The 18,983-nt window shown below is 35.1% G+C and overlaps 1 protein-coding gene across 1 annotated transcript in view; it reads left to right on the top strand.

The window, feature by feature from the left end:
* Positions 1-18,983, top strand: part of MALRD1 (MAM and LDL receptor class A domain containing 1) — a 600,449-nt gene that overhangs the window by 440,642 nt on the left and 140,824 nt on the right. Inside the window, exon 32 of the mRNA XM_059909182.1 lies at positions 12,125-12,282. Coding sequence (XP_059765165.1) covers positions 12,125-12,282 — 158 coding nt within the window. The remainder of the gene's footprint in view (positions 1-12,124; positions 12,283-18,983) is intronic.

The following is an 18,983-nucleotide window of genomic DNA, read 5'->3' as shown; positions in this document are numbered from 1 at the left end:
GCCTAGACAGATCCCTTTATGTTTAGCATAACTACAAAATATTTATGTAGTTATTCTAACTTTCTTTCGTTGTCAATATTTTTTCTTTATGCTCAAGTTATGCATTATAGAATGTAAGTAAATTATGAATATTAGTATTTTTTTCTCATTTCCTGCTATTTGTACCTCCTTTTTCTTTCCCCTTTACTTTTCTCTCGTGATGCCCCCAAAACATATAAGCATTAGGTAAAAGGAGACATAGAATATTAGGATAAAATGAGTAATAATAAATAGCATAACATATTTTTCTGACTTAATTATAACTTTTGGTAACCTTTAATATCATCTTGTAAAGGTAGTTTGGCTCTGATATTTTCTAAAAATGTATTAATTCAGTAATTATATACTTTAGAATGAAAGAGTACTAAAGAGTCTACTTTCATACAGTACAGATGAAGAGAGGTTTTTTATTGTTATCATTTATTTCTTTTTACTACTAAAAATTGATAATTGTTAAATGTACCTAAATAGAACAAGTCTTGTTGTCAAAAATTGTTGTGTCTATGTAGCTGGTATTCACTGAGTGCCGATCACCAGGTCCCTGGCTTTCTTCTGGCTTTCTTGTTTAATCCTCACAATACCTTGAAGTTTTACAGCAGAGGAAATGGGTGCACAGGGAGAATAAATAACTTGCCCCCAGCCACACAGAAGACACTTGTGGAATCCAGCACTGGGACCCATGTCTCTCTAAAGCAAAAGCCTACATTTGTAACCCTTAGTCTCTAAGGCTTAACATGACATTCTCAAAACTTCCTGAAATGTAAAATGTGTTGATCAGATAAGTGAAGAATACTCAGTAGTTTCTCTTCTAAAACGCAAAAATGTTGGAAGATGGCATTTTATCAGTATAAAATAGCTCAAACAAGTATTTTTTTCTATATTTCTTATTTACTCTAGTTGCCATTTTCTTACCACAATTCAGTATCATTTCTACTCTCTTTGTCTTGTGTTACTGTTTAGAACTACAAACATTCCACTCCAAATATACAGCAACGCCAAGGAAAAAAAACCAGGAGACTTTTTTGGCTGATAAATCTCAGAATATGTCTTGCAGGTTTAAATTTCTCTAAACCACTGCAAAAAGGCAATAAATGACACTCATCATTTGTTTGTTAACCAGAGTTAGAATAAAGGCAATTCTCTTTCTCACTTCACCTTCATGAAGTGAGAGAACAAGGGCAGTTCTCTTCATGAAGTGAGTGGTTAAGCCAGGGTTATTCCTCTTTTCCTTATTTTACTCTGAGACAAAGGGTAAACTTGACTTTGGTGATGTTTAGACAGCAAGAACAAGCCCAGATCATCTATAAGTCCTCTGTGTGTCTTCAAAAACTCTCATGATCTGACAGTGATTTCCATTTTGTTGCCAAAAAGCAATGCTGGTGTCAAACCTGAACCACTACCAATCATCCACATGTACCATTTGTGTTTTATTGATTGATTGATTGATTGATTGATTGATTGATTTATGGCTGCGTTGGGTCTTTGTTGCTGCGCGTGGGCTTCCTCTAATTGCGGTGAGCGGAGCTACTCTTCGTTGTGGTGCATGGGCTTCTCATTGCGGTGGCTTCTCTAGTTGCGAAGCACGGCTCTAGGCATGCAGGCTTCAGTAGTTGTGGCATGTGGGCTCTAGAGCGCAAGCTCAGTAGTTGTGGCACACGGGCTTAGTTGCTCTGCGGCATGTGGGATCTTCCCAGACCAGGGCTCGAAACTGTGTCCCCTTCATTGGCAGGCAGATTCTTAACCACTGCGCCACCAGGGAAGTCCCCACATGTACCATTTGAATCAATACCCCAACCAATTTATATCATGTTTTTCTGCCTCTGGGGAGAAACAGAATCTTAATTTCTGTTTTTCTTTTCTTTGTCTTTGTTTTGTCTGTGTTCACTGAAAATACTTCCAGCAATACTTAATAATTGTTTCAGGTAGGACCCAGATGATGCTTTCTTTTTTTTGAAATGCCAGGAGGTATCATCTGTGAGACATGGTGTTCAGTGAAAGGCATGTGAATGAAGCAATTCTTTTAGAATCCTGTAGGGCAAGATTAAACCCTGAATAAATAATCTGAAAATCTTTCAGGTTAGTTATCATTTTACAAGTATCCAGGAATCATAGTTTCTCTAAAAGGAATTTACTAAGTGCATATTTATTTACAGACTTTATTTCTCAATAAAATAATGAACCATAAGCTTATCCCTTTCTATCTTCTCAGAACCTTGCCTCCTTGTATTTACTTCCTTTTTTGTGTGTCCTTAAATTGCCTCTTTATCACTACTTTGTGCCTTCAAACATCACAATTCTCTCTTACCTTAAAAAACAAACAAAATGAAATACCTAACTACCTCACCTTAACTTTGTTTCCCATCTAAGTATTATTGTTTTTTATTTTTTTAATCTGCAATTACCATTTCCCACACATTGTTTGTATCCCCTACCTCACTACACACATTTCTTTGACTCCCTACAATCTGTCTTCTGCAAAAATATTATTTCTTCAGCATATAGTTATTGGTCACTGACTTTTGGTCACTGATGTAAAACTGTAGAGATAATTGTTTATCAAAGACATTCCTGACCCTCATGGAGCTTGTATTCTAGCTGTCTTTGAGGACTTTATTGATTTCAGAATCATAATGACCTGATTCTTCTAATGCTGCGTTTGATCAAGCCACGCCTTCTTGAAGTGTTCACCTGTGTTTTCAGTACAGTGGACTGTGGTTTTTCCCCTAATGTTATATTCATATTTTGTGCTTTTTCTTTCTCCTTCTAAGACCTAATTGTGAGTCTCACCCAATATTCTGACTTTGATCTTTTTATGTCTTTTCCTACATATTTCTCTTACTTAGAGGTTTTATTCTCTCAGTGCTCAAAATTTGCTCATTCCTCCATTTATGTAGCCCTTATTTCCACAACCTCGTCCCATATTTTCAATTGCCAGTATCTCCAAGTCACATATTCAGACTCATACTTACCTTCCTTTAAGAAAGAATCTCCCATAAAATAAATGAAATTGAGTTATTTGTAGTGAGGTAGATGGACCTAGAGTCTGTCATACAGAGTGAAGTAAGTCAGAAAGAGAAAAACAAATACCATATGCTAACACATATATATGGAATCTAAAAAAAAAAAAAAAAAAAAAAGGTTCTGAAGAACCTAGGGGCAGGACAGGAATAAAGACTCATGTAGAGAATGGACTTTAGGACACGGGGAGGGGGAAGGGTAAGCTGGGACGAAGTAAGAGAGTGGCATGGACATATATACACTACCAAATGTAAAATAGATAGCTAGTGGGAAGCAGCCGCATAGCACAGGGAGATCAGCTCGGTGCTTTGTGACCACCTAGAGGGGTGGGATAGGGAGGGTGGGAGGGAGACGCAAGAGGGAGGAGATATGGGGATATATGTATATGTATAGCTGATTCACTTTGTTATAGAGCAGAAACTAACACACCATTGTAAAGCAATTATACTCCAATAAAGATGTTTAAAAGAAAAAAAAGAAAGAATCTCCTACTCCTGATTTTATTATTGCAGTTATTGACATTATCATCAACACAGTTAATTCTCTCTGAATTGCAAATTGTCACCTCTTCATTCTCGACTTATATCCTTTTCTTTCTTTGCATCTCCACCTCTGTCATCTTAGTTAACTCCTGGGCTATTGCACATGTCAAGGCAACTCATCTCCATGCAAATATTCTCCTAAACCAGGCCACTCTTCACATTGATGCAGGGTTAATATCCCTAAATAATGACTCCTGGTCTCCAAATCATCAGAAGCTCTTCATTGCCTTTTAACTGGCTTTAAAGTCTTCCTATGTCCTTTCCCAAATTGCATTTCTGATTTCATCTATTATTCTTCTACAAACTGTGTTCTTGTCCCTCAAATATGCTTTGGGTATTATAAATGTCAACTTTGGGCCATATCATTTTTTTAGTATGACCTGTAATTTTGTGTCAGTGGTGAACATGATGAACTGGTTTGAAGGAATCAAGGTAAGCAGGCCTGTAGTATAAGGTTTTTTGTTTATCTGGCTAGGAGTAAGGTTGTGTTTACTAGTTACTGCAGCCGTAGATGACAGAAGGTAAAGTTTCCTCTGGTGTCCTTGTTTTTGTCTCCCTTGTATCTTCGTGCCCCAAACTTCTTAAATAAGGTCTAAGAGATGATGCTCTTTCAGTACAGTTCCCTGTTAGTATGTCGGAGCCCTACAGATGTGATGATGGGGTGGAAAGGTGCTGAGTGTAAGGTCAGGGGAATGGACGCATTCTACAGTCCTACGGTTTGAGCTCAGTCTTCTAGTGAGTCTGCGTCCTTTCACTGTGACTACTCTCACTCTACCCGACCCCACCCCACCCCAGACCCCTTAGGTGAGATAGGAAATCTAGAATTTGCCAAGAAAATTAGGCACACTTCCAAATGGCTACTTTTTCCCCTCTCCCTGTAAGAAACAGAGGAGATTTTTCTCTCCAGTCTTCACCGTGAGAACTTGGTAGGGCTCCTGGAAGTAACATTGTTGGGGTGCCCCTAAGACTGATCCCCCTGGAGTTCATATCCCTCCAGCTTTCCCACACTGAGCTTCCAGCAGTTTGTTAATTACAGTTTACCTTTTCCTCACCCAGTACAGGCTCCAGCCACCGTTCCTTTCCCCAGGTTTCTGTTTTGCTAAGTTATCACTGTCTATATCTGCCTGTTGTCTCTTCAGTTTTGGGGCAGAAGTTTCCCCTGTGATCTCTATTCTCTGAAGGATCTAAGAAGAGTTTTTTGAGTTTTTGTTGCTGTGAAGATGAAACGGATGCTTTCGAAGCTCCTTACATGCCGGACTGGAAACCAGAAGTCTTCCCCCGTTGTTTTTTTTAGAATAATCTTTTCCCACTCCTATACAACTTTCTTTGCCTACTTCATCTCCACTGTATTCTTTAATATCCTAATATAATCTACCATCTTTTATGAAGTCTTTCTATATCCACCAAATTTAAGCCATCTTTTATCTGTTGAACTGCATAACAATTATGATCTACATCAATACTTGGTATTATATGCTCACAGTAACCCCAATGAGCTGTATATCATTGTTATTATTATTATTATTATCATCCCCATTTGACAGATGATGAATATGAGAGACAGTGGGAATTTAGTGTTTTACCCAAAGTCATAAAGCTCACAAGTATCAGAGTTTGGATTAGAACCCAGCTAGTCTGACCCAGAGCTTATCTTCTAAATAGTACATATTGTTAGCTTTTATTCTTAGAGTCTTTTGGATATGTTTCATATTTTCCCAGTCATAACTTGTCCATCTCCCTAACATCCAAATGCAAGACATGGTGTCTTCTATATAACAGTTATCCAATCAGTAACTTGTGATTGATTATTTAATCAATTATTAAATGATTATTTCCACTGCTAAAATCATATTTATATCTATTCTTTAAATTTTTCATGAGAGTAACAATAATTTGCAGCTGTGTTCTAAGCACTTTACATGTAGTGTATTGTTTAATCTTTACTGCAACCCCATGAGGCTAAAGTATCTACTATAATTATCTTATTGCTTCTGAGTCCTAGAGAATTTAAATAGGCTGCCCAAGGTCACATACCTAATAAGTGGAAGAGTCAGGATTTGAATCAAAGCCTCCAGTACCTGCAGGCTTAACTAGTGGAATATCCAGCCCAGAGTTTCTGCTATTTTTTTATTAAAAGAATATGGTAATCCTGTTTTCTGTTTCCATAAAAATAAATATTCTCTTCTTATTTGCTTTCCATGTAATAGATCAAACAAAATCAAAGTTCTTACCATATCTCACTTACCTAAAGAAAAGGGTTTATGATTTATATTTTTATTTTACTTTTTAATCTCAACTTGGCAAATGAAATCAAGTTACAGAAATGCTATTAAGCCAATAATATTTCCAAAGGCATCTTGACAAGAAAAGACACATAAAGATGTTGTTCAGTGTTCTTTTAGTATAAGAATTAAGAACTACAGAGTCCTTTGAAATTCCTACTTATAGGAAGAACCAGCCAATTCCATTCATATTTCATCTTCGTGTGATTGAGACATTCTTGCTTCTGAGCAAATTAGAAGCTTTCAAAATAAGATGAATCTACCCTGTGTTGGCATGTCACAACTAGAAGCTTCACTTTTATATCAGAACACTGCATACTGAGGGGAAAAACTTGCAGCACCAAATTTGGTAATAGTAAATAGTACTGAAATGAGACATTCAGCTGAAAAGCGTGTTTTAAAAAATAGGTAATAATGACTCTCAAGAGAATAATGTCTATAGAATAAACTGTTGGAAAGGGTAAAAATAAAGAAGTGCCAAATCTATTCATTGCACAGCTCTACAAAAAGCAAGTAGAAGTGATATAATGACAGACAATGTCTGTCAAATACCATGAGAAAATTTCATTTGACTTGAGAGGTGCTGTATCTGTGGTTGCCATTTTGACAACTTAGAGGAAACTTTTGTTCTCTGAGTATGTTTACATTTCACAGGCTGTAAAACTTGCAGATGCAAATAGCCAGCACCTTGAAAATCTGGGGGCGGGGGGAATGAAAGTAAAAAAAGAGACTGAGGGCATTTCAACTGATAGTCATTATGCACCCTTCTAGTTTAGAGTGAGAGACAGGTAGAAATTATAGAGAATGTAGAGCCCAGCTAAGTAAGTCTGACTCTGAGGAAGGGAGAATTGCTATCTTGAAAGAGAGACATATTGCATCGCATTTTAAAAAAAAACATTAGGCAACTTTATTTTATGAGCAAGAAAAAAAAAGATGAAAATTGCCTACAATTTAAAACAGGGAATGAATTCAGATCACTTGAAGTGGGAAATTGTCTTTTATGATTTGACCCTAGTGCAAACGAGTATGATTCTACTGAGGGCACTTTAAAATACAGCTTTCTTTTAAAAGTATTAACTGTCTATTTTAAAAAGACATGTCAAATTTATTACCTTATGGCATAATAACTCAATGAAACATTTTTGAAAACTCAAGATTGTAGCTAATAACATCTAAAAGACAAATTAGAATCTTTACTCTCTACAGACACCAAAGTTAAAAAAGAATGTCCATGAAGCATGGTGATGGATTCTGAATGTGGCTAATATATTTTGGCCTCTAATGTCAAGAAACAGTAGTGATTTGAACAAAGTACACTTTGATGCTGAATTTGCCCTATTTGACACTAAGTCAATTTTTGAAAACATGTCCAATTCTTTGAAGTTTTTAAGGTAAAAAATTGAACATTAATGAGAAATTTCTATCCAGTTCTTATTTTAACTAAATAAGATGTGAAATATAAAAGCTATACCCTAAGAATCTTAAGAACTTGTAATCATTACACCTGTACAAGCAAAATTGAAGTATTAATCTGAAAATTTACAGAAAATGTCAGGAGGCAGAAAGTATGGGGAGAGGTAAAATTCAGACAATATTTAGTGAATGCCTATGTTCTAGAGTATTACATCTAGTAGTGTTTAATTAAAGTATGATAGATTTTACAAACTTAATTGAATGCATACTGTCTAATATATGAGAGTTAAGTAACATTTTAAATGCCCAGTAGAAAGCTGTGAAACAGTCCAAAGTCAAACCAACAAACAAAAAATTCTGCTTCTGTAGAAATCTGTCCCACGAATGAATGTTGTCGATCATTCCATATAGTTACATTTAAATAAAGCTGGTTTAATGATTTATCATTAAATTCTAACTATGTTGTGGCAGTTGAGACTTTTCAGTTTTATTATCTGCTTTAACAAGTTCTGAACTTTGTGTGGGAGGCTAGATTGACCTTCCCCAAGGATTTTGCTAGATATAAATAGGTAATTCTCAATGAAGCAACTGAAAGTTTATAAATGTTCGAAAGCAGGTCTAGTCTGAGCTTACTAGATAAAGAACGAGTCTATTTCTGAAAATATAATTCATTGTAAGGTTTTATAATGTTGTGATACAGTACATAGTTCCTGGATAATTCATAAATTTCTATTAATAATTTTAAGAGGCTAAGCAACTTTTCACCTTGATGATTCTCCAGAAAAATATGACATTGCAACAAGTCTATTCCATTTACAAAGTCAGACTTACATATGCTTGAGTTCTAGAATTTAAAATCCCCAAAGACCAAATTTGCAATGGTGGCTTCTAAATTGCCGTGCACGGTTTTGCAATCTTAAATTTTTTAATGGATAAAACTTTACATTTACATGCACTAATACATCACACAGGAATTGACTTTCTAATTTTTGTGTTTGACTGTGGGATTTTGTAAGACCAAAATTGAATATGCAAATCAGAAGAGGCCAGGTGGGGTGTGCTTTGGAAACTCACCCCGAGTCCCCTAACTAATGATTGGAATTGCTAACTTTGATGTTTCGCCAAATATAACATTGTTTGTCTTGTACTGAAATAAGTATACTGCAGTGAAATGATGGATAATTATCATCCCCAGTGACCTATAGTTTTTTCGCTGTTTTTTTTTTTTACACTGAGTTCCATGATATAGCGCTAAAATAGAAACATCAGATTGTCCCACGTTCTTTTCAGTGATGTATCTTTGCTAAACTGCTTTTCAGTAGTCGCTGTAAGAAAAAGTAAGTACTGGGGAAGGTAAATGTGAAATAGGGAATGAAGGTGAGGGTGTTCGATCTGATTTCAAGGTTTGATAATGTGTGCCCAGTAGGCACACATTCCAATAGAAAGTAATTGTGGCTAATTAAGAATGAAGTAATTTGTTTTCAGTTTGTGTGTTTTAGTTTTTAGATGCCTGTAATATTGTTGGAATACCAATAAGCATTAATTTCTTTGGACTTAAATACTTAATGAACAAAACTGCAGTATTGCTCCCCACCTGGGCTGCTGTGAAAAAGGTATTGGACACTAAGGATGCTGTGATCTAAGTCACTCTGGGAGCCTATAGGCAATGACTAAGAATGGAGAACTTGGTTCGACTGAACTCAGGTTGCTGGGCAAACTTAAAATTTACCTTTTAAAACTAAATATTTTTGATGAAAATCATTCAAGAGAAACATCCAAATTAGTGACGTTTTAATGTATTTTTGTAGTTAGAGGAATAAATTTACTGAAATACAGGGTTTTAAATCAGAATTCCTAACTTTGTAAAACAGATTAAATTTGTGTCAGTGAACACAATTACTTTTTTCCCACTGCCCTAAATATTTGATCTTCAGCATCAGGTTAGCAGTAAAGCATAGAATGAAATATATTTGCTGTCTGATTTAAACATAATCTGCTTTTGAGTTAGAAGTTCATCAGTCTCATTATGTATGCCATACTGTTTAAGAGCTGAGCTACTAAATGTGGAATAGTTTCATACAAACATAGTGAACATTAATTTACCTTGTTTGGAACTAGATCAAGGCTATTTCTTTACATCCAGTATAGGTTGAATAGATTCCATATTTTCAATAAAGTCTTAACTATATAAAAAAGTAATTATTATAGCTAATTGTATTATATTTCCTCATTCAGGGTAATGTTTTAAAGCATGTTTCATAAAGTGTAGTCTAAATGTACTGGAAGTCATCAAGAGTGTAAAAAGTAATAAAATGAACGAATACTAAGATGTTCTTGTTTAATCAAAATAGCATGGGTTTACAAGGGGGGAAGGTGATGAGGGTGATGGTGGTGGTGTGATGAATTGGGTGATTGGGATTGACAGATATACACTGATATGTATAAAATAGGTAACTAATAAGAACCTGCTGTATAAAAAATAAATTAATTAAATTAAATTTTAAAAAATAGCATGGATTTAAAGAATGTTCTTAATGAATAAGCCACGGTTCTTGGTAGGTTTGACAGATGGAGTGTAGGTGTATCTTGGTTGTGCATGCCACATATATGTCTTCATTTTCCAAACAAGAAAACAAACAAGTGACATCCTTGCAAAGAAATGTGAAAGAAAACTTAGAAAACTGTTTCATTGCTGAATTAAAATAGTGTGTACAATTTTCCTAATCCAATGTTTGCTAGCACATAAAATATATTTCATAGGACAATGAAGATAGAAGACTGTTCACTGATGCAATAGGGAGACTTTTCAACTTTTCAAATTATTTCCACTACCACTCTTTTATATTGAGGAAAATCTTGCTATAATAATTCACATGTCATGTTCCTTGGTTATTTTTCTTGATTAAGATTTTTTCCTTTATTTTGCCAGACATTCTAAGGGTTTTTAGCGAGAGAAATATTTTCAGTAAGGAACATGTTTTAAAAAATAGATACGAGTCACTTTCAGTTTCTCATCTGACATGTAAGTCATTTGGAAGTCATTATTCCCATTCCCATAACAAGACAAAAAGCTGAATAAACTAAAAATCAACAACTCTTCCTGATCTGTTAGAGAATTGAGGCCAAAGGCAAACCACTGCCTCCAAATTGGAGACAAACAGGAGAAACAGAATCACAGCTTCCTGGGGCAGAAGCTTATGAAGAGAAACCTCTGCAGGAATCAGAACTGGGGTAGGAAATCCTAAACTATAACTGATGAATTGTTGCAGGCTCAATGTGCACACATTTGAGAGATTAAAAAATCCCAGGGGATTCAGTGTTAGGGGGCTCCACACTTCTGTGAGTTTTAACTTCAGGAGTCCTGCCATTTCTCACAGTGAAGATAGAGACCTCCTCTCTGCTTTGAGCTGGTGGAGGGGAAAAGTAGCCATTTTGAAATTTACCCAGAACAATGTGTTCTTAATAACAAGACCTGCCCTCAAGAGAGAACACCAATAAGTATTGGCTATTGCAATAGCTAAATCCAAATCACTGATAACACCAAATGTGGATGAGAATGAGAAGAAACAGGAACTCTCATTCATTGCTGATGGGACTGCAAAATGGGACAGCCAGCTTTGGAAGACAGGTTGTCAGTTTCATACAAAACTAAACATAGTCTTACTATAAGATCCAGCTGTTGTGCACCTTGGTATACTCACAAATGAGTTGAAAACGTCTGTCTACACAAAAGCTTAACACACTGATGCTTACACAAGCTTTAGTCATATTTGCTAAAGCTTAGAAGAAACCAAGATGTTCTTCATAGGTGAATGGATAAGCAAACTGTGGTACATCCATACAAGGGAATGTTATTCAGTGATAAAAATAAATGAGCTATCAAGCCACAGAAAGACATGGAAGAGCCTTAAATGATACATATTGCTAACTGAAAGAAGCTAATCTAAAAAGGCTATGTACTGTATGATTCCAACTATATGACACTCTGGAAAAGGCATACTGTTAACTCACAATTTATGATTTAAGAGCATATATCTCAGTAACAATAATAAATACCACAGGAAAAAAATATTTTTAATTAGAAAATATGTTAATAGCCTTAGTTTAGAACTACAAATAAATATTTAACATAAGAAAGTGTATATATATATATATTTTTTCATTCTCCCCCAGTAAATGCCACAGAGGGAATAATAACTATGATGAATTTTGATGAAAAATAAAATTTTTCGGCAGAAAAATAAAATCCAATTGTGTTTAAATGGAGAGATCTTTCACACACTAATGCAGTTGAGAAGAACAGAAGTTATCTATTGCTCAGAAAAATAACGTGGTGACTTTCAGAATTACATTTCACTTTGCAGTTCTTGCCTACCATTCACTGTTACTTTGGTCAGTGTGGGAATCGGAACAACCAAAAATGAGATACAATATCAATCAGCCCCAGCAGCCTCTGAACCTGCTCTACATACAGCATACAAAATATTTTATGTACTTGAAACTGACAGACAGGTTTGAGCAAACTAGGAGAAAAGGAATACACTTTCAGAGTCAACACAACTATTTGATCACTTTATGCACAAGTCGCATACCAAGGTGAATTTTATGAATCACATAATCATAGTGACACTCTTTTTAATATTGGTTCAAAGAATTAAATATTATTGATCTATAACTGACAAAAAGAAAATGAGTTGTGTTTAATTTTCTCTGTGTGTGTGTGTGTGTGTGTTTGGGGAAAAAATGAAATCTGTACTTGATTTAAATATATTCTGCCTCATGCTATAAAACATAGTTCACTAAATAAAAAATATATTCATCTGTTACAAGGTAGTGGCCAGCACTTCCTGTATGTCAACTCATCTGGCCCCAAAGAAGGATACACTGCAAGAATCACTACTTCTCAATGCTTCCCCGCAAGCCTCGGAATGTGTACTGTTCGGTTCTGGTTCTACATGGTCGATCCCAGGAGCATGGGAGTATTAAAGGTACAAAAGGAAGATAGAGATTTGTCTTTCACTGAAATATTCAGAGCATGTGTTTAAACATTTTTTTTTTTTTAGTAGTCAGACAACACCCATCCTGATTCTATTAACTTCTCATTTCTTTCTGGGGCGATGGGACTTTGGCAAGCAGTGCTGTCATTCATCTTAATCTCATTCAAGATTTATCTCATTCATGGCTGCCACCTGAACTCAATTATGGCTCATGCTATTTAAAAGACTATCTAGAGATAAAAGATAATGGGCAGATTCTACATATATCTTCTAATAACTTAGATAGGGACAATGAAGAAATGTGATGAGAAGGATAATAATGGAGAGAATTTTCTTCCACAAAGTAAAGGCAAAGCACACTTAAGATTATAAATATATATCAGCTCACACTAAAAACAACATACCTGCTTCATTTTTAACTAATTTAATATAAGAATCTGCACCAAATGCAAATGTTTTTAAAGAAACAAGTTGCTGCATTTATACTTCTTATTGCATGAGAGATCAATGAATGAGCTTTTCATTCATTAGGAACCAATTTTGAAATCTTAATTTCTAATTAAAAGATTGTATATCAGAACACAACATGTAGTGTTATTGCTTTGAAATTATACAGTCATTTATTATTGGGATATATACAATTTGGAATTTTTGTCTTTATCTCAAACATTGTCCCTTATAAATAATAACAGCTATTATTAAGTGATTCCTATCTTTCTGGCTGTTCATTTTAACTTTATATGTGTTATCAGTTTTAATTCTCACATTCACCTGATGAGGTAGTATCTTTTTCCCAAATTTTCAGTAAAGAAACTGAAACTCAAAGTGGCTTAATAATTTTTCCATGATTACACAACTAGCCAAAAATCTGATTTCAAAGGTCTGACATCATTTATCCAGCATTGTTTCTCAGATTTTCTGCAGTATTCAGAGATGTCTAAGGAGAAACATGAGGGAAAGAAAGAATAAATGGCCTTATCAATTCTAGCCATTGATAGGAAAGAGAGCTCTTATCAGGTAAAAATAAAAACATGCAAAGAAAGTGGAGGAGTTATACAGATTCTATTTAAATGTCCATTTTCCTAAAGAGAAGCCAGTAAAAACAACAGAAAAAGAGATTCATTTTTAACAGTTTCAATACATGTGAGTCTATGTAGATCATGAGAAAACTTTGCATTTTTTTTCATTGTTTTTACATACAGTATGTGAATATTCAGTAGATTAGCCTTTTGCTTATGCTAAATTTTGTCCAGGGTAATTTATAACTACTGATCTTAAAAAAGACTCTCTAACATGTTGTTTTTACCAACATTTTAAAACATCGATGCTGCAATTGAAGAGGACACTAGTCAAGGGTTATTTGTTACACACGGAAGCAAATAAGAAATGGAAAGGCCAATGAACCATTCAATGGAATGCATGCAGATTCCAGTCACTTTCTAACAAAATGTTGCTGCCTCAATTCAAAAACAGTGTCCGTATATCCTTTAGCTCTTCACCAGCTGGTCATTCAGTGCTGTAGACTGAATGTTTTTGTCTCCCAAAATTCAAATGTTAAAGTCTAACTAAGACAGTCAACTAGTTCAGTTACCTAGTTAAACAGCCCACTGCTTTAATCCATGCTTCTACAAATAACCTTTGAAATGGAAACGTTAGCCTCAAGTCTTGATTTCTGATAGCTTGCTTTTGGTGAGTACAGGTTTTTCTCACTGGAGGCCAGCAGTTAAGTGTAGCAATGCTTTTCTACTCTGGGCTGCCTTCAGAGAGGTCTACTGGAAAGAACAGTGGAGGCCAACGGTAGTCAGGCTGACACCCAGGTTTTGTAGAGGAACTGCCCTACCCTACTCCAGATTGTCTTGGTAGGTTTGACTGTCACCATGGCTTTTTTTTTTTTTTTTTTTTTACCGCTTCCGTAGATGACCCAAGCGGGGCCAATCATAGTCATTTACAGTATTTGATGCAATGTTTATAAGAGGCTTTCTCTTTCTTCTGTGTTGCAAGTCACAAGGAAGTAGGCTAAATCTGGGGCTATTGGAAGCCATCTTTCCCAATATGGGGAGAGAGATTGTGTGAGAAAGAAGCTAACACACAGAGAGACGTAGGACTAAAAAAAAAAAGGAGGAAACAGAATTGTGCCTGCTTTGTTTAAATCCTGGAGCCTACTTTACCTGAGCCAGTAAAATTCTTTTTGTTACTTGCTATTGAAAAATTCCTAACTGTGACAAACACCCAGGGAGAAACTGTTTTCCTAACGTGTCCTTATGTCTGGCTGACCACAGTTCCTGTGGCAAGTCTCTTTCTCAACTATTGCTTTTAATCTTGAGTTATTCCCAGACTGAAAAACTTCCTGAGTATGCCATATTTTTATATGTGAGTGAATCGATTAAGTGGAAACCCGTTCTTTTTACCCTTTAAATCAAGGCTTTCCAGCAACATGCTGTTTGTTCACATGCAAGTTAATTCTTTCTTTTCATCTCTAATTTGGGTATAACAGTGTCACATTTTACAACATTTTCTATGGTGGGGTTTTTCCACTGATGTGTTGCATTTGAAAGAACCATCTGTAGTTACAGCATTGGCAAGTCTGATGGACAGATAGCTTCTTACAAAAGGTCTGAGAACCCAACTTTCTGCATGTATTTTCTAAATTAACCAGAAGTCCAGCTAATATTATCTGGATTTGTGGTGAGGAAGAACCTCCTCTTTTTCATATTAAAAAGAAATTTTTAAAGAATAAAATAAATGATAATATCCACTGAGGGCATGGATGTGGAGAAATAGATAGTCATTGCTATCAATATGCAATTATAAAGAGCATTTTGGAAATTAAAAGCTTTATAATTTTTATACTACCTACCAAAACATTCCACATCTATAAATATTTCTAAAGAAATAAAGATAGATATGCATGATGTTTTATTTATAAGGTTCTTCATCTCACTGTTGTTTATAGTAGGAAATATTTGAAACCACCTGTATGTCAAATATTAAGAATTGGTGAAATATAGTACATTCACTCTTACAATGAAATACTATGGAGAAATTAATTCTATGAATGAATAATTAATGATAAAGAGAGGTATTTATGATTCATTAATAACCAAAGTAACCAAATTAACAAATATGTATTTTAGAATGCCATATAAAAATATATCTAATTTTGTATATGTTAACATATGAATATCTATATCTATATATTAATTTAATAAATATCTGTATCTGTGTATGTGTGTGTGTGTGTATATATATATATATATATATATATATATATATATATATATATGAAAAATATATGGAAGGATAGACACTGAAATGGTAAAAGTAATTATCTACATGGTGAAATGAAAATATTTTTTTCATTACTTTTACTCTTATTTTATAATTTTTCTACATTAAACATGTATTACCTTTCTAATGAGAAAAATATATATTTCTAAAGGGTCTTCATGTTTGAAAAGGTTGAAAGACACTGCTCTAGGATATGCCATAAATAGGTGACTTCTTGAGTTAATAAATAGCAAATACAATTCTGGAGTATATGGTAGATTATAACTGTGCTAATCTGAAACTATTTCTTACACTGATTACATAAATCCTTTAGAAAGGATATGGCAAAGAAAATACCTAAAGTGAAGTTTCATGATAGAGCATCTATGAGGCCATAAAAATAACAAAGTATTCCTAAAAGAAATTTCAACTTGCAGATTGTGTGAGAGTGCTTTCTTGTCAGCACAAATTTTATGAAATTGTATTAAGTGCTATGTATTCCTTGCCCTTCTGTGCTCTGTTCTGTATCCCAGAGAACTATACTTTCCCGAGTCCTTTGCTGTCTGCATTCCTGAATAAATTTGGCCAACGGAAGGTACTGGCCAAAGATCTGAGGGCAGAAAGAGGAGACAAGCCTTCCTCCTCTCTCTGTCTCTCTCCCTCTCCTTCTCTCTGTCTCTCTGTCTCTCTCTCTCTCTGTCTGTCTCTATATCTGTCTCTGTCTCTGTCTCTGTCTCTCTGGCTGAGTTTCTGCTGCATCTCATCTGTGACTCAGTTCCCCTAGAGAGTCCCTGCTTCCCTGGCTCTGGCTCCCACCAAGGATGCCTGCCAAATGCCATCTTCTTCCAGCAACTTAGCTTCACTACTCCCTCCCTTTGACCCTCTAGTTTTCGGGTTGGAGACATCTTCCCGTACATACTAATCTAGAGGTTGCCTCATAATTTCCTTGGTAGTTTCTCATCTCTTCCATAAACTTTGTACCCATTCCCTATATTAAAGTTCCTCTATTTGAAATATGTTAGTTTATATTTTCTAACTCAGCCCTGTCTAAGTGCCCACCCAAATGAAAACACAAATCTTTTGAAGACATTAACTGATAAAACAATGAAAAATTTTGAGTGAGCTTCATTCAGTTTAAACTTGTCCTCCTTACATTAACTTATTAAAAACTTACTGTTTAGTAGGGGGGGGACAGAAATTTAAAAAACACAAATATGAAAACTTCAATATGTGATACAATACTCTGGAGCAAAGTAAACTGTTTTCTGTTATAAATAATTACTCATGGTCTGCTGAGAGAGTTATTTTATATTGAATGGTAAGAAAGTCTCTCTGAAAAATATGAAGTTTGAATTTAGATTTGAAAAACCAGAAAGATCCATTCTTGTGAATAACTGAAGTAAGAATGTTCTAGGCAGAGGAAACAAGCTAATGGAAAAGCTCAAAAGTGGGAGGTATCTGAAGGCCAGTATAGCTGGCACAAAATAAGCAAGAGAGCGAGAGACGCTAAGAGATAGGTAGGAAACAGCTCCTTCGGGCCTTGTAAGGATGGTAAAGAGATTAGATTTTATTGTAAGAATCACGGGAAGTCATTGGAGAGTCTCTTAGCTTAGCCTGCTATAACAAATTAACATGGACTAGATCGCTGAAACAACAGAAGTTTATGTCTCACAGTTCTGGAGGTTGAGGAGTTCAAGATCAAGGTATGGGCCAATTTGGTTCCTGTTGTGAACCCTCTTCCTGACTTTTCACTGTGTGCTCACCTGTCAGAAAGAGATCATCTCTCTGTGTCTCTTCTTATAAGGACACTAATCTCATTCACAGGGACCTCACCCTCATGAGCTAATAACCTCCCAAAGACCCTACCTCCCAAAACCAAAACATTGGGAATTAGGGCTTCAATATGAATTTGAGGGGACTCATTAAGTCCATAGCAGAGAGTTTAAAACTGAGGGATAATAACAGCTCATTTGAAAATTTAGAAGATCTGTCTGGCTGCTGAGGGGAAAAAGGACAGGACCTGGGGGTAGGAGGAGGCCAGAAAGTGGAAGTGAAACAGGGAGACAAGTTAGAAGATGATTTCCAGGGGTCTCCAGCAGAGAAGATATGGCTTGGATTAAAGTGGAGTATAAGGATAAACTGGAAAACAATTGCTACAAATAATGAACAAGACTTAGATCTTCACTGGCATATTAAGATTATTTTCTAAATAAAGCACACTTTAATTTTATTAGTATATTAGTGAAGGACATCATATAAAGCTAGTGCAGTCAAAGAAGACATACAGTTGATGAGATCAAAGTGAAATTCAATTATGATGTCCCTATTACTTTTTAGGGTAAAAAGCCAAACAATTCAGTTTTATCCCACCTGTAAAGTAGAGTGCTGCATGATGGAGGAAATGTTTTACAGGAACTGGAAAGCCTGGTAGTATAATAAGTGAATAATATTCAGGATAGTGAATGAATAATATTCAGAATAATAAGATATCTATACAGGCGTCAGTATCCCTTGATTCACAGGCTCACGAATTATGGAACAATGCTACCACATACTTTATTTTCTAGGTCAGTTTCTTTGTGTCTTTCAGTTACCTACCTACATATTAAATTAAAAGCACTCTTTAAAATGGTTCTGGTCTCTTTCTGATTCACATTGCCAAAAGAGCCCTAAGTGAAACCAAATTAATTTCCCATGAGATTATTTAGTTTCAGTAGTTCATCTTTCTAGCTTCTGGCTTGTTCTGATATTTAATGCTAGCTCAGGTGAGTTATTTAATATCTATGGAAAGAGGTAAAGTTTGACACAAGACAAGAGAATGTCTCTGCAAATGACTAATATCCTTTTATTACTCCAGATTCATTTTTTAAAGACACAAAAAGGAAGTGAACTTTTATAATTAATACTTTTCATAATACTTTTTGTAATTTATAGAAATTTCTAATTGCTCAGGGGGGAAAAAGTGAACTATTCCCTAAAACTTCTTTCAGTGTTAACAGATGGGTTAATATATCTAAATGGGCTTCTAGAAGGCTATTGTTCATATATCAGAACAGTTAGCCACCAGGTTGAAGTGGTCTTTATTTTAAAGTTGAGTTTTAGAACTACATGAATTCTGCTAAAACCTATGGAATTTAGCATGTAAATATTCCATTAGGGAAGCCATTATTGCGGTGGCCGCATGCTTGTGAATTCTGCTTTGTTTTGTTTTAATGTGATATTTAGGAAGCTAGTAAGATCAGAGGAAAAAAAAAAGAAAAAAGCTGAGAATAATATAGGAGGGTTACTGTATGCCATACACTGAAGTCGTTTACATGTATTGATTGATCTAATCCTCACACCTTCCATGAGGCAAGTAATGACATTACCTACCTACATTTTAACAGATGAGGAAAATGAGGTACAGAAAGCTTCAGGAACTTGTT

Source organism: Balaenoptera ricei, chromosome 2, assembly GCF_028023285.1.
Source record: "Balaenoptera ricei isolate mBalRic1 chromosome 2, mBalRic1.hap2, whole genome shotgun sequence".
Taxonomy (NCBI): Eukaryota; Metazoa; Chordata; class Mammalia; order Artiodactyla; family Balaenopteridae; genus Balaenoptera; species Balaenoptera ricei.
The sequence above is the reverse complement of the archived record's forward strand: the minus strand, read 5'-3'. Positions and strand labels throughout refer to the sequence as shown.